The sequence below is a fragment of the Pseudophryne corroboree genome, chromosome 12 (assembly GCF_028390025.1).
Source record: "Pseudophryne corroboree isolate aPseCor3 chromosome 12, aPseCor3.hap2, whole genome shotgun sequence".
Lineage (NCBI taxonomy): Eukaryota > Metazoa > Chordata > Amphibia > Anura > Myobatrachidae > Pseudophryne > Pseudophryne corroboree.
In genome coordinates, this window is record NC_086455.1 from 103,156,906 (window position 1) to 103,184,318 (window position 27,413).

A 27,413-nucleotide genomic window follows, 5' to 3' on the forward strand; every position below is an offset into this window, starting at 1 on the left:
AATATTTTATGTCTGCTACAAAATAGCATTTTACATTTGTATTTTAATGACACAAATGAAGTTGCACGCCCTCTATTTAATATTTCATAATATTTCAGATCTACACTGGATGCTATGATGGTCGTGTTCAAGCTGTGCGTCTAAACCTTATGCAAAATTATCGCTGCTGGGTAAGGATGATATTGTCACATGTATGTGTACGTGGTTCATTGTGTTGTGGAGTCTAGATGTTCTATGAGTTGTTTGGCAAATGGTTAATAAACGAACAGCCTGGTTGGTCCATATTAATTTTCAGATCTGAGTTTGAATGATTATTTCGTTCAATTGTTTTGGAAATCTGTGTTGTCCTGTATTGGGTTGTTCCAGTTTAAATATAACACCATTGCAATTTCTCTGATTTATGACTTTTCAAGATATAAATAGTTAACATTTTCAATAAATTTCATTAAACTTGTCATTTAGTTCTCTTGAAACACTTGTGTACAAATGTTCTTTCTCCTTCATACACCGGGGAACACTGGAATAACAATGGGTTATAGACGGTGGTGTGTGGAGCCTCACACTTTGGGGTCTATTCATGAAGCAGTGGAGAAGTGTGCCAGTGGAGAAGTTGCCTATGGCAACCAATCAGCAATTGAAGTAACATTTATAATTTGCATACTATACAATTGTACGGAGCAGCTGATTGGTTGCCATGGGCAACTTCTCCGCAGGCTCACTTCTCCACACTCTTCACTGCTTCATAAATAGACCCCTTTATATCTTAAGAGATTTGGGCTCAGCTCCTCCCCCTCTGTACCCTACCTAACTTCAGTTTTTTTAACGTGCATGTTGGATTTGCGCATTTCATTTTAGGATGCTTTATTTAGGAGAGGCTGCCTTAGATGCAGGCCTTGTTTGCTCTAGAGTCTCCTTGGCTGCTGGCGCTGCTTGTAGGGCTTTCTAGCTTAGAAATTGGCAAGCGGATGTGGTTTTTAAGCGTTCATTAGATGCTCTTCCTTTTTCTGACGAAATCATGTTTAGCACAGAGTTTTACAAGATAATTGCCATGGCTACAGGTGGCAAAAGTGCCTTCTTGCCCTCCACATCATCTGCTTCTCTGGCTCATCTCACTTTAGGGCTGTCCTTATATTCATTTTGTACCTCAACAAAACCTCTGTTTTGGGGGTACAAGGGACAGTGTTGCTCCTGCAGGTGTGAAAAAACCAAAGGCCAACAATCCTGTCCTTTCTCTAGCATCCATAAGGGATATTGGGGTAAACTACTACGATGGGGTATAGATGGGGTCCAAAGGGGCCAGTGCACTTTAAATTACTTCAGCTGGGTGTGCTGGCTCCTCCCCTCTATGCCCCCTCCCACAGGCAGTTAAGAAAAAAGTGCCCTCAGGAGAGGATGCACATCTCTGCAGCTCCAATGAGTTTTCTTCAATTTCATTTATAACTGTTTTCTCTTACGTCCTAGAGGATGCTGGGGTCCATATTAGTACCACGGGGTATAGATGGGTCCACCAGGAGCCATTGGCACTTGAAGAGTTTAATAGTGTGGGCTGGCTCCTCCCCCTATGCCCTTCCTTCCAGACTCCGTTTAGAAAATGTGCCCGAGGAGCCGGTCACAGCTAGGGATCTGATCGCGCCCCGCCGCAGGGAAACGCTCGCCCCGGCAGCAGGCCACCACCCCCTCAGAAGCTGAAGTGTGGCGAGTCAGTCACTGTCCCCCCTTGCAAACGGGGGGACAGTGTGAATAGGGCGGCTACGGGTCAGGAGTGCGGTTGTTCCCGCGCTCCTGGAAGGCTCAGCGGTACCTTGGTGCAGCGCTTGGGAGGGAGCGCCCTGGGCCAGCTCTGGACCCTACACTGGTTTTCTTCAGCGTGTCGGGATCTGCGGACCCAGGTCAGCATATTCCTCCAGCCAGTATAATCATCTTGTGAGCGGGAAGACAGCGCCATTGAAGGGGGCGGAGCTTCTGCTCAGAGCGGACCCAGCAGCGTTCAGCGCCATTTTTCCTGCCTGCAGCCACGGTTTACTGGATCCAGGTCCCTCCAGAGCTTTCTCCAGCAGTCTGTATGGTACCAGGGGGCTGTAGAAGGGGGGGAGGCTGCTTAAAGGCTGTGTCACCTATTAAGGGACACAGTCAGTGCTGGGAAGGCACTCCCTTTACCTGAAAAGCGCTGTGTGTGGGTTGGCTCCAATCTCTGTGTCTCTCTGCCATTCTTGGGGGGGAAACTCTGTTCTCAAAATACCCTGTGTGTTATATGGTGCGGAGGATTTGTCTTCCCAGGAAGACGCCATTCCATGTAATCAGGATTGCTCTGTTTTAGCCCAGATCCCAGTTAGAGAGCCAGAATGGTTAGTCTCTCTGAGGGGGACTATTTCTCAGATTTCTGATAGGGTGGTTAGGACTGAGCATGTTACTCAGGTCCTCCAGTCCTCTATGGTGGTATGGTCTGATCCTGCCTCCTCGGGGTCCCCTGGGGTACTTTCTAATAAGCGTGCTCTTGCAATTATGCGGGATGACACGGACACCGACTCTGACACTGCAGACGGTGATGGGGAGGTGTTGCGGGGGATGGCATCGCTTGCCAAGGGGGTGCAGTTGATGATTTAGGCGGTTAGGGATGTTTTACACATTTCAGACACCGCTCCGGAACAGGTGGAGTAGGCCTTCTTCACAGATAATAAGAAGCCCCCCCCTCACTTTCCCGGCATCCAAGGATTTGAATGCTATCTTTGAAAAGGCATGGGAAACTCCGGAAAAGAAATTCCAGATTCCCAAGAGAGTCTTGGTGGCTTTTCCCTTCCCAGGGGAAGATAGGAAGAGGTGGGAGTCCCAGTCGATAGTCGACGCCTCTGTATCCAGGCTGTCCAAACAGGTCGTTTTTTCCGGTCCCGGGATCTACCGCATTAAAGGACCCGGCAGATCGCATGGTGGATGCTACGCTGAAATCCATTTATACAGCTTCGGGGGCTATATTGCGGCCTACTATAGCCTGTGCTTGGATTGCTAAAGCTATTGCCAGGTGGTCGATCACTCTGCAGGAGGAATAGTCTACGCTGGACAAAGGTGACTATTTGTTTTTACGTAATATTCAGGATTCTGCAGGGTTCCTGGTGGATTCCATGAAGGACCTGGGTTCCATGGCTGCGGGGATCTCCTCCATGTCAGTCTCTGCTCGAAGGTGTCTCTGGCTGCGCAACTGGTCTGCGGACGCGGAATCCAGGAAGTGTGTGGAGGGCCTTCCGTACAAAGGTCAGGCTTTTTTTGGGGAGGCGCTGGATGCGTGGATTGCCACGGCTACCGCGGGTAAGTCTCCTTTTCTCCCCTCAGCTGCACCGGCTCCGAAAAAGCCCTTTTCATCTAACACGTCACAGTCCTTTCGGGCCGCGCGGCTTAGGAAGAATAAGCCTTCGAACACCTTCTTCAGTGGTGGTCGTGCCGAAGGAAAGAAACCCGCTCCCGCAGGTTCCCAGACCCAGAAGCCCGCTTCTGATACCCCTAAGTCCTCCGCATGACAGTGGACAGCTAGGCCTGGAGGAAGGTCAGGTGGGGGCGAGACTCCGGCAGTTCAGCCACGTCTGGGTGTCGTCGGGTCTGGACCCCTGGGTTCTGGATATAGTGTCCAGGGGGTACAGACTGGAGTTTCAAGAGCCCCCGCCTCACTGTTTCTTCAAGTCAGGCTTACCAGCGCTGCTGGCGAATAGGACAATTCTTCTGGAGGCCATCAGGAAATTTGTGGTGTCAGAGGTCATTGTTCAGGTCCCTCTTCAGCAACGGAACCAGGGTTATTATTCGAACCTTTTTGTGGTACCGAAACCGGATGGTTCGGTACGGCCTATTCTAAATCTTTGAACCCTTTTCTCAAGGAGTTCAAATTCAAGATGGAATCTCTGAGAGCTGTCGTTTCAGGGCTGTCGGAGGGGGAGTTCCTGGTGTCCCTAGACATCAAGGATGCCTACCTCCACATTCCCATTTGGGCGCTGCATCAAGCTTATCTCAGGTTTGCGCTGATGGACGATCACGATCATTTCCAGGCACTGCCGTTTGGCCTCTCAACAGCACCAAGGATCTTCACCAAGGTGATGGCGGAGATGATGGTTCTCCTCCGCAAACAGGGGGTGAACATAATTCCGTATCTGGACGATCTCCTGATCAAGGCGTCATCCAGGGAGAGGTTGTTGCGGTCCATCACGCTCACGACACATGTGCGCAGGAAGCACGGTTGGATCCTGAACCTTCCGAAGTCTCATCTGGAGCCGACAAGTCGGCTGTCTTTCCTGGGAATGATCCTCGACACGGAAGTGCAGAGGGTATTTCTCCCGGCAGAGAAAGCGTTGGTGATTCAAACAATGGTCCGGGATGTCCTACAGCCTACCCAGGTATCGGTTCATCTATTCATACGCCTTCTGGGGAAGATGGTTGCCGCCTACGAGGCTCTGCAGTACGGCAGGTTTCATGCTCGACCTTTTCAACTGGACCTCTTGGACCAGTGGTCGGGCTGTCACCTACACATGCACAAGAGGATACGCCTGTCTCCAAAAGCCAGGATTTCACTCCTCTGGTGGCTGCAACTCCCACACCTTCTAGAAGGGCGAAGGTTCGGAATTCAAGACTGGATCCTTCTGACCACAGATGCAAGTCTAAGAGGTTGGGGAGCGGTCGCTCTGGGGGAAACCTTTCAAGGACGATGGTCGGATCAAGAGTCACTTCTCCCAATAAACATCCTGGAACTCAGGGCCGTTTACAACGCCCTTCTGCAAGCAGCACACCTTCTATAGGGTCGGGCTGTTCAGGTGCAGTCGGACAATGTGACCACAGAAGCCTACATAAACCGACAAGGCGGAACGAAGAGCAGAGCTGCCATGGCAGAGGTGTCAAAAATCCTCATCTGGGCAGAAAGGCACGCGGTGGCGATGTCGGCGATCTTCATTCCGGGCGTAGACAACTGGGAAGCAGACTTCCTCAGCAGACACGATCTCCATCCAGGGGAGTGGGGCCTCCATCCGGAGGTGTTCGAGGAGGTAACTGGTTGGTGGGGGGTTCCTCACATAGACATGATGGCCTCCCGCCTCAACAAGAAGCTACGGAGGTACTGTTCCAGGTCAAGAGACCCACAGGCGGTGGCGGTGGATGCACTGGTACCACCTTGCGTGTTCAAGTCAGTGTATGTGTTCCCTCCACTTCCTCTGATACTAAAGGTTCTTCAACTCGTGAGAAGAACAAAGGTTCTGGCAATCCTCATTGCTCCGGACTGGCCAAGGAGGGCTTGGTACGTGGATCTGCTGGGTCTTCTACTAGAAGATCCGCGGCCTTTGCCCCTTCGGGAGGATCTGCTTCTGCAGGGGCCGTTCGCTTATCAAGACTTACCGCGGCTTCGTTTGACGGCATGGCGGTTGATCGCCAGATCTTAGCTCGGAAGGGTATCCCGAGTGAGGTTATTCCTACCCTGATACAGGCCAGGAAGGGGGTAATGTCTAAGCATTACCATCGCATTTGGAAAAAATATGTCTCTTGGTGTGAGGCCAAGAAGTTCCCGGCGGTGGAGTTTCAACTGGATCGTTTTCTCCTTTTCCTGCAAGCAGGGGTGGATATGGGACTAAGTCTGGGCTCCATCAAGGTCCAGATCTCTGCTTTGTCCATTTTCTTCCAAAAACAATTGGCTGTTGTTCCTGAGGTTCAGACCTTTTTGAAAGGGGTTCTGCACATCCAGCCTCCCTTTGTGGCGCCTACGGCTCCATGGGATCTTGATGTGGTGCTGCAGTTCCTACAATCTGCTTGGTTTGAGCCTCTACAGGAGGCTGATCTCAAGTTTTTCACGTGGAAGGTGGTCACCTTGTTGGCCTTGGCTTCTGCACGACGCGTGTCGGAATTGGGGGCTTTATCTTGTAAAAGCCCCCTATCTGATCTTCCATAAAGACAGGGCGGAACTTAGGACTCGTCCACAGTTCCTACCTAAGGTTGTGTTGGCTTTCCACATCAACCAACCAATTGTGGTGCCAGTGGCTACTGACTCCTCAATTACTTCAAAGGCCTTGGATGTAGTGAGGACTTTGAAGATTTATGTGAAGAGGACGGCTCGTCACAGGAAAAGTGACTCCCTGTTGGTCCTCTATGATCCAAAGAAAATTGGATGTCCTGCTTCTAAGCAGTCTATTTCATGCTGGATCAGGTTCACTATCCAGCATGATTATTTCACGGCAGGATTGCCGTGTCCGAAATCCGTAAAGGCCCACTCTACTCGTAAGGTGGGCTCTTCCTGGGTGGCTGCCCGGGGTGTCTCGGCGATACAACTCTGCCGAGCAGCTACTTGGTCTGGGTCGAACACGTTTGCCAAGTTTTACAAGTTCGATACTCTGCTGACCTCCAGTTTGGTCAAGCAGTGTTGCAGGAGCCTCCGCACTCTCCCTCCCGTACTGGGAGCTTTGGTACATCTCCATGGTACTAATATGGACCCCAACATCCTCTAGGACAGGGGTGGCCAACTAGTCTGAGCCAAAGAGCCCAGAATTGTCTCTAAGAAAGCCAAAGAGCCGGTATCATGCGCGCGCAAAAAAATGGGTGTGGCCTAGTGGAAAATGGGTGTGGCCTAGCTGGCACAAGTTCACGCCCCATTTCTTATGCACACCTTTGGTGTGATGTTACCTGGTGCGTGAAAATGTGTTACAACCCCGTTTTTTTCTACATTTACAGAATATGTAATATATTCTTGCTGGATATAAACAACCCCGTTTTTAGTTACGCTGGCGAGCCTAGCACACTGAAAATCATACATAACTTGTATAAACGTTCTTACTTTGCAGAATTTTTTCTTTAATTGAAGCAATGTACACAACATAATACAGTATACATACAATTTGTTAACAAAATAAAGAAAGTAAAAATAACAATAAAATAGTTTTGTTTTAAATAGTAACAGGGAAGGGGGTTCGGGGTGAATCCACACTTATAGTATAGATTTTTGTTTAAATTTTTTATTAGTGGGACTTTTGGCAATCCTTGTTTTCAACCATTTTTTTAAATTCTGGCTTGTATTCGGTTGTGGCCACTCGCAGTAATTCTCTTGTGTGTGTGTCTGTAAGAACAGACCGATGTTTTGATTTCACTTGTTTCAGTGTTGAAAAAAATGACTCACAAAGGTAAGTAGACCCAAACATTGATAGCAGTCTGAGCGCAGCACATTTGACATTGGGGTATTTCTCTACTGGTACATTTCTCCAGAACTCAATGGTTCCTTCCTTTAGTAAAGATTTAAGTCTGTCGTCCTCAGAAAGTTCAAGCATCTCAATCTGAGTAGTTGCTTCATCTGTGACTAAAGGGGCTTTTAAAGTGTCGGCATCAGTATTGAAAGGATCAACTAAGAATCTAATCTGAGGTCTTTTCAGCTGTAGATCATGGAATCTTTCCAGAAAGCCATCTTTCAATTCTTCAGTCAATGCTGCATACCGTGTTGTGCTACTTTTTAAGATATCCGGTGCTTGTTCACTGGCCTTTAACAGTGAGGGAAATTGTGTTAGTTCCACCTTTTGAAGTTGTGCATTGAACAATTTAAGTTTGTTGACAAATGCAAATATACTTTGCACCAAGTCAGGCAGTATCTTAAATTTCCCTTGAAGATCCAGGTTGAGTCTGTCCAGATGCTGCAGCATGTCCACCAGAAACGCCAGATCTAAAACCCATTGTGGGTCAGAGAGTTCAGGGTATTCTTTTCCTTTTGCTTCCATAAAAATCTGCACAGGATTTAAAAGTTCAAAAAAACGTGATAACACTTTACCTTTTGAAAGCCACCTTACAGTACAGTGAAACGGCAGATCACCTGACAAACCTTGGTCGAGCTCAGCAATGAGATTCCTAAATTGTCTGTGGTTAAGAGCATGTGAGCGAATATAATTTACTATTTTAAGGACAGGATTCATTACGTGATCCATCTGTAACTTTTTAGACACCAGTTGCTCCCGATGGATGATGCAGTGAAACGTCCAGAAATCAGGAAACTGATCGTCAGCCCGGCACAGGCCCACAAGGCCATTTACTGACCCAATCATGGATGGTGCCCCATCAGTTGCAATCGCTGTGAGTTTTGATAAAGGCAAATTTGATTTGGCAAACACCTCCATCAGTGTTTCTTTCACATCAATGCCCCGGGTCCGGTCTTTTAATGGAATTATATCTAGGAGTTCTTCCTTGATTATACAATCCTTTGACACAGTCCGTACAAATATTGCCAACTGAGATTTGTCCTGTACATCACAAGACTCATCTAATGCAATACTGAGGTATTCACATTTCTGTAGATCAGAATTTAATTGGGATTCAATAGAAACATTAATTTCAGATATCCTGTGCTCAATTGTATGGCGTGAGAGTTGAAGGTCTGAAACCATTTTTTTCAGATTTCCATTTTCTGGGCACAAGATAGATACTACATCTGTAAGACACTTTTTCACAAAATCACCCTCATTGTAAGGTTTTTTAGCGCGGGCAATATTCCAAGCGACTTGATACGAGGCATGTGTGACTGTCTGGGAGTGCTTCGCAAATTTGTGGAACACTTGCGTCTGTTTTTCAATTTGACTCTTTAAAGTTTTTAGTTTGTGTGATCGAAGTTCAGTACCTCTCGGAAATTCCTGATCAATTTTAGAATGGTGTGTGCTGAAATGGCGCTGGAGATTTGAAGACTTGAAATGTGTCAATACAGTCTGACAAATCAGACAGAGGGGTTTGCCTTTGCGTTCTATGAAAAAATATAAATCTTCCCATTCTGGTAAAAATGTTCTACGTTCTTCTTCGTATTTACGTTTACTTGTACATTTTTTTGCCATGTTTAAAACGGACTTGTATACCCTGCGATTAAAAAAGAAAATATCATACAGTCATACACTATCAAAATATTATCACATCAGCTCAGCAGACTATATATATATATATATATATACACCTATACCACAACAAAACTATTGCACATAAAAAAACAACAGATCCTTACCAAGTAAAGGAGTGTTTGTCAGGTATTTACGGTATTCCGACCTCAGATGCTTAAGCTGTTAGCACGTGCGCACAATCGCCAGTGGAGGTAACTGCTGAAGTGAAATTTTTTAAAAAGACAGCAATATAGAAAACATTGGAGAAGCCAAGTTCACGTAAAATACACTGAAAAAGCCAATCCACATAAAATACACTGAAGAAGCCAGATCCACATAAATTACACATAAAATACACAGAAGAAAACCAATCCACATCAAATACACAGAAGAAGCCAGATCCACATAAAATACATTTTACAAAACCAGATCCACATAAAATACATTTTAAAAACCAAATCTACATAAAATACATTGAAAAAGCCAGATCCACATAAAATAAAAAAAACCACAGGTCTTACCTTGCTGCAGTGTCAAGTAAAGTAGTGTTCGTCAGGTCTTTATGGTATTCAGACTTCAGATACTTAAGCTGTTAGCACGTGCACACAATCGCGAGTGGAGGTAACTGCTGAAGTGAAAATTAAAAAACACAGCAATATAGAAAAAATTGGAGAAGCCAAGTTCACATAAAATACACTGAAGAAGCCAGATCCACATAAAATACATTTAAAAAAAATCAGATCCACATAAAATACATCGAAAGGCCTGAGGGACATAAAAAAAACAAACACACAGACACACACCATACCTATCTCTCCAGCACCCCCCTCACCCCACACACACCAGGTAATTTGAACAGCCCCACTCTGCCACCCATAGCCATTACAGATCTCAGGCAGCCCCCCACAGCTTCAGGCATACCCCCACTTGAATCTCAGACAATCCTCCTGCTCATTGAGACATCTCCCCCCCCCCCCGACTGACTCAGTCAGCCCTTATCTAGATTCAGACACCCTCCCCCATACTGAGGCAGTGGCGTGCGGTGAGGTCAATGGCTGGTGAGGCACAACAGCTATAATGTCTGCCGAATCCTGACGATGACCCCTACTGCAGCCGAGCCAGTGCCCGCTACTGCCTCTGAGCTGATGCCAGCTGCCACCGACAATGGCTTACAAACTCGGCCACCATCAACTGACCCAGCCCTCTCCCATCAATTTGCATCTCAGTCCTAAGCCGCCAATGCCCGCTGCCTGCCTGCTCATCATAAAAAAATAATAATTAGTGTTTGGGACAGGGAAGGGAGTGGGAGGAGGACATGAATGCAATTTTGTTGTCCAGGGCTTCCATTAACTTGATAGAGAAGGGTCTGAATGGGTTAAAAAATGTAAAAAAAAATGCGTGAGGTCCCCCCGCCTAAGTATAACCAGCCTCGGGCTCTTTGAGCCGGTCCTGGTTGTTTAAATACTGGGAAAAAATTGGACAGGGGTTCCCCGTATTTAGACAACCAGCACCGGGCTCTTAGTCCGGTCCTGGTTCCAAAAATACGGGGGACAAAAGATGTAGGGGTCCCCCGTATTTTTAAAACCAGCACCGGGCTCCACTAGCCAGGGACATAATGCCACAGCCGGGGAACACATTTATGTAGGTCCCTGCGGCCGTGGCATTACCCCCCCAACTAGTCACCTCTGGCCGGGGTTCCCTGGAGGAGCGGGGACCCCTTAAATCAAAGGATCCCCCCTACTCCAGGCACCCAAGGGCCAGGGGTGAAGCCCGAGGCTGTCCCCAGCACCCCTGGGCGGTGGGTGCCAGGCTGATAGTCATGAGTGTGTAAAAAAAGAATATTGTTTTTTGTTGTGGAAATACAAGGCCCAGCAAGCCTCCCCCGCTTGCTGGTACTTGGAGAACCTCAAGCACCAACATGCGGGGAAATTACTGGTCCACTGGTACCTGTAGTTTTACAACAAAAAAAATACCCAAATAAAAACACAACACACACACCGTGAAAGTAAAATTTTATTTTAACACACTTACACACTCACACATACTTACCTACATCCCACGCCGGTCACGTCCACTTGTCCAGTAGAATCCAATAGGGGTACCTGTAAAAACAAGAGAGAGATTACTTACCTACATCCCACGCCGGTCACGTCCACTTGTCCATGTAGAATCCAATACCTGTAAAACAAGTAATTTAGACATAAAAACTTCAATCCACAGGAGGGGGGAAAAGGAAGAGAGAGAGAGAGAGAGAGGGAGAGACCTGCTGCTGCGGCATGTGGACGAAGCCGGAGGACAGGGGAGAGCCGCACAGAGGAGAGGTGTCTGTGAGCGGGCGGGGGGGACGGAATCGGCGGAGGAGGACAGGGGAGAGCAGCACTCACTGCACAGCCACCGCTGCTCCTGTCCCAACGTCCCCAGTTCTCAGACAGCACATCTCCCCCCCAGCTCTCAGACAGCAGCTCTCCTCCACCCTGCAGCTCTCAGACGGCATCTCTCCTCTCATCCCCCCCTGCAGCTCTCCAACAGCAGCTCTCCTCCCCCCTGCAGCTCTCTGACAGCAACTCTCCCCCACCCCTGCAGCTCTCTGATGGCAGCTCTCCCCCCCCCCCCCCCCTGCAGCTCTCTGATGGCAGCTCTCCCCCCCCCCCTGCAGCTCTCTGATGGCAGCTCTCCCCCCCCCCTGCAGCTCTCTGATGGCAGCTCTCCCCCCCCCCCCCTGCAGCTCTCTGATGGCAGCTCTCCCCCCCCCCCCCCCCCTGCAGCTCTCTGATGGCAGCTCTCCCCCCCCCCCCCCCCCCTGCAGCTCTCTGATGGCAGCTCTCTCCCCCCCTTTGCAGCTCTCTGATGGCAGCTCTCCTCCTCCCCTCCCCCCTGCAGCTCTGTGATGGCAGCTCCCTGATGGCAGCTCTCTCCTCTACCCCCCCCCCCCCCCCCCCCTCGCAGCTCTCTGATGGCAGCTAAACTCTTCTCCCCCCCCCCCCCAAGCTCTCAAACGGCACGGCACCTTTCAGTCTGAAATCACACACACACACACCTACCTCTCAAACGGCACCTTTCAGCCTGACATCACCCCCTCCCAGCTCTCAAACGGCACTTGTAGATCTCGGGCAGCCAGGGCAGAGCACCGCACTTACCACACTTACCATTCCTTGACGATCGGTCTCCCTTCTCTGGGCCTGGGACATCCACCTTCTGCTCTGCCTCCGTCTTCCGTCTCCAGGCGCCCGTCCTTGCTTGCTGTGTCTTTACCGGCTCCTGGCATCCGTTCTCGTCGCGGCTCCGCCTCTCATGCGCTGTGCGGCTGTGACCTCAGGAAGTCCCGTCACACGCACAGAGCGGAGCGGTGCTTTGTTAAAACATGAATCCTCCTCTGAACTGCTGAACGTTAGTCAGAGGAGGCTTCATGTGAGTAATTGTAAGCAGTGGCAGCCAGGGAGCCGGGAGCCGCATTACAACAATGAAAGTTGGCCACCCCTGCTCTAGGACGTAAGAGAAAATAGGATTTTAAGTACCTAAAACAGTAAATCCTTTTCTCATAGTCCGTAGAGGATGCTGGGCGCCCACCCAGCGCTTCGTTTTCCTGCATTGAGTATGGTTCAGTGTTACCTGGTTCCTAGGTAAGTTCTGCGTTATTTACTTTTTCAGCTGTTGCTGAGTTGTTCTGGCATGTTGGCCGGATTTACTTGTTTGTGTGAGGTGGTATGAATCTCGCCACTATCTGTGTAATTCCTTCTCTCGAAGGTCTCCTCGGGCACCGTTTCTAGACTGAGTCTGGTAGGAGGGGCATAGAGGGAGGAGCCAGCCCACACTATTAAACTCTTAAAGTGCCAATAGCTCCTGGTGGACCCGTCTATACCCCATGGTACTAATATGGACCCCAGCATCCTCTACGGACTACGAGAAAAGGATTTACCGTTTCAGGTAATTTAAAATCCTATTTTATCTTTTTTCGGTATACTGTCTGGGCAACAGCATGCCTGCGTTGTGGGAGTGTGTGTGTGTGTGTGTGTGTGTGTGTGTGTGTGTGTGTGTGTGTGTGTGTGTGTGTGTGGGGGGGAAGCGGTCACTGGCCTTGCGAGGTGCAGGGCCGCTTCCCGGATGCACCATTTTGAGTGGCTGTTTGTTCAGCGGGGCACTGCACCTTGGCTGCCACAGCACGCCGCACACCCCTAATGCTGCCTGCAGGTGACATCGGTGGTGAGTATAAACCGGGGTCCCCGGTTCAAAGGGTGGATGACCACGGGCTCGGCGTACGGGACCCTTCCTGGGTGGTCCCGCTAGGATCCCCCATGTGTACACTGGCACTAAACTGCTTAACTAAGCAATTGTGTGAGGTTTTAAGCTAATTTGGAGACTTTGCCAGTATAAATAAGATATACCGTTCCGGTGCCATTGGAGGGGGCGGAGCTTCCCCAGAGCGGGATCAGCTGCGTTTTAGTGCCTTCCTCTGGTTACTGCAGCCATCTACAACACACACTCAGCGCTTCCTGTCTCACAGACACGCTGGAAACTGGTACATGGTGTAGCTAAGGGGGAGATCCGCTTGTGTACACTATTCTGAACCTAATTAGGACTGTATTTAGTAGTATTTACTGTGATTTACAGAGCTGACAGTCTCACTGGGACTGTGCAGCTCCAGGTGTGCTGGTATTTCTCCCTCTCTCTGTGTCTCCTCTCACATACAGTAGCGCAGGCTTGCATTATAACGGTCTGTGTGTATGTGTTTGTACTTACTGCACAGCATGTGCATACCCATATTTCACAGTATGTCACACCAGATTCTCTCCATTATATAATGACCCTGTTTCCTGTGAGCAGTGCAGTCAATCTTCACAAATTAGTGAAGAGGTTAGGGGAGAGGGTCCAGATCCCCACTGGTTAGGGTCTCTTAAGACTATGATGTTAAATATGTCATCCCAGCTCACTGCTAATGTGCAGAAAACTCAGCTGCTGCAACAAGCTGTTGCAGATTTAGCTGCTAAGGCTGATGCATAGCCCCCCCTCTCTCATGCAGGTCCCCTGAAGCGTGGTTTACCTGCTCTATTATCTGATACTGATGAAGATATACAAGATAATGGAGATGATCTGGATCCCGTTAGTGGGGATCACGATCCAACTCAGGGTATTGAACCCCTCATTTTGGCTATATGGGATGTGTTAAAGCTCCCTCTAGAGGATGCTGCGTCACAGCAGTCGTTTTTCTTTGTACAAAATAAGCCCAATGTCACTTTCCCTGATTCTCCAGAGTTAGATGACTTCTTCAAACAGGCCTGGAAAAATCTAGACAAAAAAATTCCAAGTGTCAAAAATGTTTTTGCGCATTTTCCCGTTTGCTCCTGAAGGTAGAAAATTTTGGGAGGAACCCCCTGGCGTGGATGTCTGTCTCTCGCCTGTCTAAAAAGGCGGTTCTCCCTGCCCCGGGCTCCTTTACCATGAAGGATCCTGGGGATCGGAAGATAGAGATTACTTTAAGGTCTATATACACTGCAGCCGGCCTCTCACAAAGACCGTTATTGCGAGTTGCTGGATGACCCATGCCATTCATTTTTGGGCCATTCAAATTCAGGGGGGTCTCTCGGGGAATATGCCCTTAGTTACTATGGTCACCCTACTGAAGCATATTCAGGACACTACACGTGTCCTTTGTGATTCCCTCAAGGAGATGGGGAACATTAATGCTCGGACGTCTGCCATGGCAGTGTCGGCGCGCAGGGCCTTGTGGTTGCGTCAGTGGATTGCGGACGCAGAATCCAAACGTAGTGTGGAATCTCTTCCCTTTTCTGGGGAATGGCTTTTCGGGGGTCGAATTGGATACCTGGATTTCCAAAGTTACGGCTGGGAAATCCACGTTTCTCTCTTTTGGGGCACCGCCGGCAAGACGCTCCTATCCGGGGCTGTCTGTCCAGTCCTTTCGGTCTCACAGATTTCGATTGAAGGCCAGAGGTACCTCCAATGCGGACAGTTGTAACAGAGGTAAGTCCAGAAAACCTGCAAGCACCAGTTCTCAGGAACAGTCCACCGGTTCTGCTTCCACTAAGGCCTTACCATGACGGTGCCCACCCACCCCGAGGGGATCTTGAAGTGGGAGCTTGACTGCATCACTTCAGCCATGTCTGGGAGACCTCCTGCCAGGATGCCTGGGTCAGGGAGCTCGTTTCTTAAGGCTACAAGCTGGAGTTCGACAGTACCCCTCCCCAATGATTTTTCAATCAATGGGATTGGTCCAGTCCCACGTCATTGTTCCTGTACCACTACCGCAATGCGGCAAAGGGTTTTACTCAAACCTGTTTGTGGTGCTGAAGCGGGATGGTTTGGTCAGACCCATTCTGAATCTGAAATCCTTGAATCCTTTTTTGAGGGTGTTCAAGTTCAAAATGGAATCCCTGCGAGCAGTGATTGCGAGCCTGGAAGAACAGGAATTTCTGGTCTCCTTGGATATCAAGGACGCCTATCTCCATATTCCGATTTGGCCTCCTCATCAGGCGTACCAGCGGTTTGCCCTGCTGGACGATCACTTCCAGTTCCAGGCACTGCCCTTCGGCCTGTCAACAGCCCCGAGGGTATTCACAAAGGTGATGGCGGAGATGATGTTTCAACTCCGAATCCAGGGGGTCAATGTCTCGACGATCTCCTGATAAAGGCAAGATCCAGGAAGCTTTTGTTGCTCCATATCGACCGCACCATCCGTCTTCTGTCCGCCCATGGGTGGATCCTCAACTTACAGAAGTCCCACCTGGAGCCAACTCAGAGGCTCCAGTTCCTGGGGATGTTGCTGGATACTGTGACCCAGAATGTATTTCTACCAGAGGACAAGGCGAAAACACTTCAGGAGATGGTCCGCATGGTGCTCCGAACTACTCGAGTGTCCGTACATCTCTGCATAAAATTGTTGGGAAAGATGGTTTCCTCTTAGGAGGCAATCCAGTATGGGAGGTTCCATGCCAGAACGTTTCCGTTGGATCTCCTGAGCAGGTGGTCCGGATCGCATCTCCAGATGCACCCAGCTGTCACCTCAGGCCAGGATTTTCCTCATGTGGTGCCTACAGTCCTCCAATCTCCTAGAGGGCAGGTGTTTTGGAGTTCAGGATTAGACCCTCACGAAGGATGCAAGTCTGAGAGAATGGGGAGCTGTCACCCAAGGGGCGCAGTTCCAGGGCTGGTGGTCAGCCCACGAAAGCCTCCTTCCAATCAGCATTCTGGAACTTTGGGCGATCTACAATGCTCAACTTCAAGCCTCTCCTCTGCTCAAGGATCACGCAATCCAGGTACAGTCGGACAACGCCATGGCGGTGGCATATATCAATCGACATGGAGGGACAAAAAGCAGAGCCTGCCTGCAAGAGGTGCTAAAGATACTCCACTGGGCGGAAAGAAATGCAAGAGCCATGTCAGCAATCTTCATTCCGGGTGTGAACAACTGGGAGGCGGACTTCCTGAGTCGTCACGATCTCCACCCGGGGGAGTGGGGGCTCCACCATCTGGTGTTCCAGCAGATCATCGACCGGTGGGGTTGCCCACAAATAGACACGATAGCTTCTCGTCTCAACGAGAAGTTTCCCTGGTATTGCACACGGACCAGGGACCCTCAGGCGAGGGCAGTGGACGCACTGACGTCGCCTTGGCCGTACCGGCTGGTCTACCTGTTTCCTCAGATTCCATTGCTCCCAAGAGTGCTAAAGCGAATCAGGAATCCAGGCAATTCTAATTGCCCCGGATTGGCCTCGGAGGGCATGGTACACGGATCTTCTGGACATGTCCGTCGAAGATCCTTGGCCTCTACCACTCAGAAGAGATCTTCTTCAATAAGGACCGTTTGTCTACCGGCGACTTTGTTTGACGCCATGGAAGTTGATCGGAACATCCTAGCTCACAAGGGCCTTTCCAAAAAGGTTATTGCAACCATGGTTCAGGCCAGGAAACCTGTGACGTCAAAACCCTATCATCATATCTGGAGGAGTTATGTCTCTTGGTGCGAGGAATGCACGTTTCCGCCTGCAGAGTTTCACCTGGGTCGTTTCCTGCAGGCTGGTGTGGATAAGGGCTTAAGTTTGGTTTCCAACAAGGTCCAGATTTCAGCTCTTTCCATTTTCTTACAGAAGAAATTGTCAGTGTTGCCAGAAGTTCAGACCTTCTTGCAAGGAGTACTCCACATACAACCTCTCTTTGTGTGGCCTACGGCACCCTGGGACTTGGATGTAGTGTTGAACTTTCTACAGTCCTCCTGGTTTGAACCTCTGATGACGGTAGAAGACAAGTACCTCACGTGGAAGACTGTGATGCTACTGGCCCTGACTTCTGCTCGACGTGTTTCAGAATTGGGGGCCTTATCGTGTACAAGTCCCTACTTGGTCTTTTGTCGAGGACAGAGCGGGGCTCCGGACTAGACAGCAGTTCCTGCCGAAGGTAGTCTCTGCATTCCACTTGAATCAACCCATTGTGGTTCCTTCCAGTTCTGACACTTCTGCTCCTCCGGAGACATTGGATGCTGTTTGGGCCTTGAAAATATATTACAAGCGTACAGCTCGGGTCAGATAGACTGATTCCTTGTTCGTGCTCTATGATGCGCAGAAGAAGGGTTGCCCTGCTTCATAGCAGTCTATTGCTTGTTGGATTTTACTTACTATTCATCAGGCCTATGTCTCAGCAGCCTTGCCTGTTCCTAAATCTCTGAAGGCCCACTCTACTAGATCAGTGGGTTCTTCCTGGGCGGCTGCCCGTGGAGTCTCGGCCTTGCAACTAGGCCGAGCGGCTACCTGGTCGGGGATTAACACTTTTGTGAAGTTCTACAAATTTGATACCCTGGCCAAAGAGTATACCCGGTTTGAGCAGGCGGTACTGCAGCAGTCTCCGTACGTTCCCGCCCGTTCTGGAAGCTTTGGGATGTCCCCATCGTACTAGTTTCCCACAATATCCCTTATAGATGCTAGAGAAAATAGGATTTTAATACCTACCGATAAATCTTATTCTCCTAGTCCATAAGTGATTACGGAAGAAGGATGCATTGTTTGTCATATACTGTGTGATTCGCACAAGAAGGGTTGGTCAGTCCATAAACAGAAGATTGATCTCTGGATCAGGGAGGTTATTTAACAGACTTACATTGACCAAAATCAATCGATGCATGCAAAGGTTTTAGCTCATTCCACTCAGCTGATGGGCTTCTACTCTGTATGGCGGTCATCTGGTCTTTTGTGCATACCTTTGTCAAATTTGATTGTTTTGACACTTCTGCATCCTCTGAGGCTGGTTTTGGATGTAGGGAGCTTTGTACGTCCATAGCTCACTCCATCATGTAAGGACTGTTTTGGGACGTCCCCAGTGTTTCAGTGTCCCCCAGTGGAAGAAGTAGAATACAAGATTTCTGTACGTACCAGTAAATTCCCTTTTCTCTGAAGACATAGGGACACTGGACACCCACCCTGCGCTACTGTGTTAAGTGTTTTTGGTTAGGTTTGCTGTACAATATGTTGTGTTTTCCTTGGTCACTGTTCTTTTCATTTCTCCTTCCGTCACTTCTTGGCTTTGTTAAAATAAACTGAATTCACTTGTGGTATACAGGGGTGGGGGCAGCCAAATCCAAATCTCTTAACATTTAAAGTGCCAGGCTCCTCACACCACTATCTATACCACAGTGTAGATCCAGGGTCCCCAATGGATTTAAAGAAAGGGATTTTACTGATAAGTACAAAAATCCTGTTTGTGCGTGTAATGCATGCCTTGTGTGTTTTCCTTGGACTTTTAAAAATAATTTGATTTACAGATGTTAAGAGTTCTTTTTCTATGCTACAGTATGTAATTATAGAGCAGTAAGAAATAGAAGTTGATCATATAGATATATAAACCAAAAGAGAGAGAGACATATAATATTTTGTGGACTGCGAGTTATTATAATATGTTTTTAGAATATTTTTTTATAATATATATATATTTTTATTTTATTTTTTGAAGTGGCATGGATGCTCACTTATTTTTGGTGTAATTGATCATCTGAAACAACACCTACTAACTGATCACACAAACCCACACTTTCAAACGTTGAAGTGCAGATGGAAGAATTGTGATGCGTTCTTCACAGCCCGAAGAGGCTCCAAACAGGTAATTTTGGTTCCTTTTTAGATCTTTCTAATCATCATCATTGTGTCTGCTCATACAGACATTATTATGGGGAAGAAGCTGTGTGCATGTGTTACTGAACATAGAACAGCGTTTTGTAATCGTTCGTCAACAAATGGATGTAGATCTCTCCTAGCACATTCTAGCCTTATGTGCACAAATGGGCCTGATTCTGAGTTTAGTGCTATTGTGCCAGCTGCGAACAGAAGGCTAATGCAAGGATTTCCTGTGTTCTGAATTGTGATAATCTCCGTGACCCTGCAGCTCTGCGTATGCTAGAGCATGGTCATCACTATTATAAGCACTTCCACCTACATTATGCTAGGTTCAAGCGATAAGACTGAAATAGACGTCCTCTTGGCATATGATGTAACTCTGGCTACACGTCCTTACATGCGTACTGCCAGTGATGCCTGTAAAGACAGAGGGAGAGAAAAGGCTAAGATGCATCAAACTAGGGAAAGTAATGTACTGTACATCTTTACTGCATCCCTCCCAAACACTGGAATATGGACAAAACCTGTCATTCAGACAAATTGGTTAAATGATGGATTTAACCAATTTGTATGAACACCAGTTTTTCTCCTTTTCTCTAGTATACATTAGGGAAATTGGGTAATTAGTACGATGGGGTATGTATGTATATGTATGCATGATTGGGCTCCAGTGTGTATGTCTACTAAGTGGGAAACTCCTTTCTTTATATGTGTGGCTGTGTGTGTATATCTACACATTTACATATTTCTGAACGCATCCATCTAATGCAAAATTAGGTCTGTTTAATGGTTATCTATTTTTTTATTTATTTTTTGTCAACTTCTGAATCCATCATACCACATTTAATCTTTTTATGGTTTTGAACTGGGATTAAATAAATAACTATTATATAAATAACAGCATTATTTGTATAATAAATTATCTTTACCAAAATAGACTTTTTTATTTTGGTTTTATAATATGTATATATCTCTATAGTGTATGTACAAATGAATATCACCCTCTTCACTACCTTATCTTGCCTCCAATATACCGATGAATTCTTAGAATGAATAATTCAATCTTAATGAATTACTTTTTAATATGCTGCTGTGTATGAGAATGGATTGTCCCCATTTGAATGTATCCTAGCAACTGGAAAACAAGGTGCGCTATTCGACTGTCCGGATCACGTGTCCACTCTGGAGCACGTGATGTGGTCCCACACTGCATCGGGTGCGTTCCAGCCGTGCGTCCCACGGACTACTTCCGGTAACAGAGTCCGTGGGTTGTGGCAACGCGCTGCGGAGCGCAACACAGGTGCGCCCGCCCTTCACACAGGTGGGCGTCCTGATGCAGTGTGGGAAACAATAGGACCTATCGGATGGCTCACAACACACCTGATATTATAATGAAATTACTGGTGAGTGCCAGATAGGTCACATGACCGGCATATTTTTGCTTGTCTTATCATTTGCATTAAAAATAATTGTATATAACTGAACTTATGGTAGTTATTTTAGGACTGTCTCTCTGGAAACATATGTTAATTCTAATTTTTGATTCTGGATCAGTTAATTATAAACACAGCTGTAATGTGAATCACCCATTAGTGAGGTATAAAAAGGGCTCCTAATGACTCTGAGGTTTACTTCTGAAGAAGCTGAGCGACCTAGCTCAGAGAAACGCGTTAAGGCACTGCTGTTGGACTCCAACCTATTATCCAGTTTGATCCAGATAAGGACTTTTTCTGTTCAACTTGGATTTCCAAAGACCAGAACTTTTCTTCACTCCTTTTCAGTCTATTCAGCAAAACCATGGAAACCCCTTGAACTATCTACACAGACGAGTAACTACAATCATCACCTCGTGGAACTGTGTGTGGAAGGTACCACTAAGGTTATTACCAGCTGACTATATAAATCATTATAAGGAGGAGGAAATTTGCATTTATACTAAAGTCCGGGATCATTAAATATTGGTTGGGTCCATATTGATAAAGCTAAATATTTATCTTACTTAAAACCCTTTAAGAGGTCAAAGAACACAGTACTCTATTGGCGTAATATACCGTAAGGGTACGCACGTTGCGTAACAATCGCTTAGCCGTAGTCGAGACGCTCAAGCGTCACGTTCGCTCACGGCCAAGAGATCACAGGCAGGCACGCTATTGGCTGCCGACTAACGTAATGATACGCTATTAGCGTAGCGGACGCTCGGGACCACGAGGAGATCACAAGCGGCGCTGACGCTCACAGTGTAAAACCTTTATATCTATACCATAAAACAATGTATTATGCAGTAAACCTTGGTGTAGTGATAGGGTGTAAATGTAACACAGTGTAACCTTATTAACTTAAAGCTGTACGAGCGTCTCCGACGCTCAGAGAATACTTAGAAATATAAGAAATACACAAATACCGATCTTAGGTTCTAACACCTTATATAAACGTTCTAATTGCAAAAGAATAATACAATACAAGTCATACACTACCAATATAACATAGACTAACTAACCAGATAACTACACATGAAATACTATAACAGCACAATAACACTTTAAGAGGAAAAGGGGAGAAGAGAGAGAGAGAGAGAGATATGGCTCACAATAACAATAAAGACAATATGATTGCGGAGAAAACTTACGCTCAAGGGAAACAATCGCATGCGCCTCTGGATATCCAGCTCCCGATTATCAGCAATGAGAACCGTTGAAGAGAATAGAGAGCTGGATCAGATCGGCTTGTCCTTTTATACACTACACACAATACAGTACAATGGTCCCTACAATCTCATTGTTCATTGGACACAGGAATTCGTCTTCGCATTATAACAAAAGGTCATAGGTTGATTCATACAGGTGGGCTGTGACTATTTCCAACTGCTCAGGTGGGTGTTAAACTAGGTTTCCCGCCGCATGGATAATAAAAGTGCAAATAATAGTAAAAGTCCATAAACTTCTTATGTCCATAACTATTCGCACGAGCGATTAATCCGCTTCAAACCAACACCGGAATATTGCTAATTAAATACTCTTCCGATGGATACTAAACACCACTGTATAACCCTTGTCTGACCCTTCGTATCAAACAAAGAGGGATCTCTTTGTCCATGAACATGCTACATTAACTAAACTTTCAGATTCTATCAAAGGGACCATAATCTACAAAATACATTATATGGTTAAAATATGTAACGATCGAGTCGCCCGCTAGACGCACACAAACTCTACCGTAAATGCGCATACCGTGCGCCTGCGGGTGCACGCACCAGCGGGTATGCGTACGCACGGGAGAGCGTGGGCACGCGTAGCGGGGACACGCATGAGGTGCAAATATGGTAGTGTGCATCACGATATTTTTCTGACTTTGACAGTCCACCCTTTGGCAGTCACCAATAACTGCCACTTCCTAAAACATTTCAAAAAAAGAAAAATATATGTCGTGTAAATATTTCTATGGTTGGGTAGGGGAGGAGAGGAGAAGGTGAGAAAAGGGTATGACCTAGTGAGATAGCAGAAGCATGTGTGTATGAATCCATGTTTGGGGGGGTCATGTATCATCGTGCCGTACGTGTCTTAAATCAAGCTTCGAGGTATTGCGAAGTATACATTTGAATTCCTTCTTATCCCGTGGTACGGGTCTGTGGATGGGCTGTCAAACTTTACCGAGCTCTTTTCGGCTTTTGGTTGCAACAAAAATGGGGGAGCACATTTTAGTTGATACATGAATGGGGGGATATGTGATTGCTGATATCTGTGCCTGTATTCCCTATCGACTATGTGTGTCATTACCTGAAGGTTGTAGAGATGAAGATAAGAAACAATTATGGTAAATGCAGTGGTATTCTATGTCAGGTTAATGAACATTTGTCGGTTGAAGTCTTGTCTGGTGTCTGTTGAATGCAGTCTTCTTTGGGCTTTTGCCAAAAAGTGCGAGCAAAAAGCTTTGTCAATGTCCATAGACTTACAAAAGTGTTGGGCTAGCGTAAATTTAAAATTTCTAGGGAAACTGGGGGTCTATGGCATAGTTCATCAATTATCTGTGTACAAGGTTGTCAAAACTTCTTCTTTAATCCATCTGTTGTCTGTATACAGGATCGTCAAATTCCTCGTCCAAGTGGGTCTTTTTACCTTGGAGAAAACGGAGAAACAGGTGAAAGAAACGGACCGTATAATCGCATTTTCATCACATCATTGTCTCTACCGTTGGGTCATAAATCAAATCCATTGGAATTACAATTTCTTCACTCCTTAGTCTCATTACCCTGGTACTACGTTTGCACTTCGTTAAAGCCTGAACGCATCTAAATATCAAGCCAATCGTTATGACGACACCCAAGATACATAGGAGAAACTTCCCTACATCCATTATGACTCCTTGAGCCCATTCTCCTAAACCAGAGAACCAATTTCGCGGGTTCAACCATGACACCCAACCAGTCAGCTCATTACCCACAGCAGCAAGGGTGAGATTGTGTCTCCTGCGGAATTCCCACTTTAATTGGAGAATGTCGTCCATCTTTTGGTCTATGACCTCGACCGGGTCCTCGGTACTATTCGTAATATAAGTGCAGCATTTCACGCCGTACTGCGTTGCCAGTGTGACACAATATCCACCTGTTACTGCCGTGAGATAATTAAGAACCATCCTATGCTGAACCAGTTCTGTTTTATAAGCTTGAAGCTCCCTTCCAGTATACCTAAAAGTGTCGTCATACATTTCTGTGATATTGTCTAATAAATTTGCAAGCGCAGATATATATCTATAGTTCAGCACTCCTCTAGCGGTGCGAGTGAAATCTAACGCAAGTAGAACCTGAATCCCGGTGGATTCATGGATCAGATCAGAGGCCGGGTGCTCTGTCCTTTCTGTCAGTTGCCTTTTAACGACGTGCTCGTAATGAGTGTGAGTATAAGGAGCTTGGGCACCACGGTGTATATCTTTCATTTTGGTATGTGATACAGTCATTACCTCAGGCAGTACTTTTCCAATATAACACAATCCTTCAGAGTTTGGGGCAAGCCACTTATACGCCTTCCTCCCGCATATGAAATATGCATCATCGGGGAGAACATATGGGACGGAGTAGGACATAACCATATTACACATCTTCCATGTGAAATCTCCTAACCCTAATTCTCCCATCTGTCTAGTACACGTATCTGTTTGTATGATATGTGAACAGTATCCTGGTGATACCTCTCCAACTCTCATGATCCTATTTCCTAGGGTATACCTATATCGGAAATATTTTTCCCTACCGGCTATGTGGCGTATAAGCTCTGTATCTGTTGGCATTCTATCGGCTCTGTATGAAAAAGTCATGGTTTGGTTATTCCATGACACTTCCCAATTTCCCGGCTTTCGGGGATTGGAAATGTTAAAACATACTAGGGATCTATCCACATAATATTGGTGGAGCTTCAAACTAGGAGGACTGGAGATATTAAACCTCCTGTCCACCGGCCTCCCACCACTTAGCTCAAGTACCTCCCCTACCGTTAAAGGGAATGGTACTAAGCCTGATTTACTATGGCCTTGAGGTACTTGAGAGCATACCCAACAATCTGTCTGATTTAACACTTTACCCACTAAGGAGTGATAGTCACTCAATGGATGCCGGTCCATGTGGATATTAAAACTGGATTGGCATTTCTTGATACACCCATCCTCAACTACACTGTCACAGAGCCTACAGATACAGTTTTCTTCAGCTAACAATCCTTCACAATTCCTTCTATTGTCAATGCTATCGGATCGTTTTCTGATACTCGCCTTTACTTGTTGGTTAAGTTGCTCTTGGAAAACTACGCCTCCATCTTTGTCATCAGAACCCATTCCAGAACCTCTCTCGACCTCCATGGTACTCTCGCCGGAACAGACTGCTCTGGTCAACAGGAAAATCCGGATCACAGTCTCTTAGGGCAAGTCCATCTTATAGGAGGAAACGGAGAAGAATGAGAAGGGGGAAAAAAATAATTGAGGGAGAGGGGATGGGAAGTGGAGAAAAACAATAAAAGGGAACAGGGGATCGACAACTGCTTCCGATCTTACGATTTTCAAAGCTCAGGTGCCGCCTCAGTCCTCCTGAAACAGACACTCCAGTGATACAACTTCCTCTACCGTCTGTTCTTTATCACGGGACCTCTCTGGATCAGCAACCTTCTTACAATGGGACGAATGAACCCAAGTCTCTCTCTCTGCAACCTTCAATGCTGTAGTGCTAGTCAATAAGACTTGGTATGGTCCTTCCCATCTGTCAATAAGGCAACCTGAGCGTAGAAAATTCCGTATCATTACATAATCCCCAGGTTCAATGTCATGACCATTACTATCTGGCAAATCAGGAATCACTAATTTCAAATTATCATTTTGATTCCTTAGCTGTTTACTCATGTTAACCAGGTATTTTACAGTCACTTCATTGTTACACTTCAAATCATCCTGAGGGTTAATCATAACATGCGGTTGTCGACCAAACAAGATTTCAAAGGGGGACAGATTAAGAGGGGACCTGGGAGTGGTTCTGATGCTGTATAGTACAATGGGTAAAGCTTCTGGCCGTGTCAATCCTGTTTCTGCCATAACTTTACTCAGTTTATTTTTAATAGTGCTGTTCACTCTTTCCACCTTCGCACTCGCCTGGGGGCGATACGGAGTGTGCAGCTTACTATCAATTCCCATCAACTTACACATTCCTTGAAAGACATCACCTGTAAAATGGGTACCCCTATCACTTTCAATTATTCTAGGGATACCGTATCTACACAAAAATTCCTGCACAATTTTCTTAGCAGTAAACATAGCGGTATTTGTGGCCGCAGGAAATGCTTCGACCCAATTTGAGAATACATCTATACAAACAAGTACATATTTCAAATTTCGACAAGGGGGTAATTGTATAAAGTCAATCTGTATTACCTGAAAAGGGCCGCCTGTAGGTGGGATATGAGATGGTTCTGTTGGTATTGCCTTTCCGATATTCTTCCTCAAACAGGTAAGGCATGACATTGCTCTCTTACCTGCATGAGATGAAAATCCTGGGGCGCACCAATATGCTCTTACCAACTTGCACATTCCTTCCTTGCCCAGATGAGTCAGCCCGTGTGCTGCCTCAGCTAAGCATGGAAGATATGCTCTGGGGGCCACTGGTTTACCTTGTCCATCCGTCCAGAGTCCTGAGGACTCCTGGCCATATCCTTTTGCCTTCCAGACTGCCTTTTCCTGTGTGGAACACAAATTTTGCATTTCACACAACTTCTGTGTGTTGATGGTATTAAATACCATCAGTAGTGTGGTGTCTGTCTGTCTAGGGGTACCAGCTGCTAGCTTAGCAGCTTCGTCTGCTCGGCTGTTACCAAGTGATACTGGGTCCTGGCTATATGTGTGTGCTTTACACTTGATAACAGCCACTCTGTCGGGTTCCTGTATCGCTGTTAGAAGCCTTTTGATGTGAGCTGCATGCGCTACCGGTGTACCAGCTGCCGTCATGAAATTTCTGAGGCGCCATAGGGCTCCGAAATCATGGACTACCCCGAAGGCTTATCTAGAATCGGTGTAGATATTGGCTGACTTGCCCTTAGCCAATTCACATGCTCTGGTTAGGGCAACCAGTTCAGCAACCTGGGCTGAGTGAGGTGGGCCTAGCGGTTCTGCTTCTATGGTGCCTTGGTCATCTACGGCTGCGTATCCAGTACACAAGTCTCCCGAGTCCGACTGTCTGTGACAACTACCGTCAGTGTAGAAAGTAAGATCTACATCCTCCAGTGGGTTGTCACTGATGTCAGGCCTTGCCGTGAAATTTTGGGTCAAATATTCCATACAATCATGCATGTCATCCTTTGTATTAAATCCTCCTTCCCCATAGCTCTCATCCTCCACCCTTTGTGCCTGTGCAGGCACACCTGGGAGATATGTTGCAGGATTTAATGCACTGCATCTCCTTATGGTGATGTTTACGGGGGCCATTAGTGCCAATTCCCATCTTGTAAACCGCGCTGATGAGACGTGCCTGGTTTGGGCAGAATTTAGCAAGGCTGACACTGCATGTGGTGTATGGATTGTGAGGTTGTGACCTAGCACTACATCTTCGCTTTTCGTTACTAGCAATGCTATCGCAGCAACGCTTCGCAAGCATGTGGGGAGGGATCGCGCTACCGTATCTAGCTGAGCGCTGTAGTATGCTACCGGCCTGCTGGCATCACCGTGCTTTTGGGTTAGGACGCCTGCCGCGCAACCAGCACTTTCTGTTCCGTACAGCTCAAAGGGTTTCCCATAGTCTGGCATACCTAATGCTGGTGCCTGCGTTAGGCACTGTTTGAGTTTCTCAAATGCCATCTCGGATTCGTCTGTATGCGAAATCCGATCAGGTTTGTTTGATGAGACCATCTCCTGCAAAGGTAATGCTAGAATGGAAAATCCTGGGATCCAGTTACGGCAATACCCACACATTCCTAAAAATGTTCTG

At 46.9% G+C, this 27,413-nt stretch overlaps 1 protein-coding gene across 4 annotated transcripts in view; it reads left to right on the forward strand.

The window, feature by feature from the left end:
- ZNF106 (zinc finger protein 106) overlaps window positions 1–27,413 on the forward strand; it is a 361,275-nt gene that overhangs the window by 278,603 nt on the left and 55,259 nt on the right. For 3 of the 4 annotated variants that reach the window (XM_063947828.1, XM_063947830.1, XM_063947831.1), the window contains 2 exons: window positions 99–170; window positions 18,804–18,950. In XM_063947828.1, the coding sequence (XP_063803898.1) occupies window positions 99–170; window positions 18,804–18,950 (219 nt within the window). The remainder of the gene's footprint in view (window positions 1–98; window positions 171–18,803; window positions 18,951–27,413) is intronic. The other variant, XM_063947829.1, reaches the window with a different exon arrangement.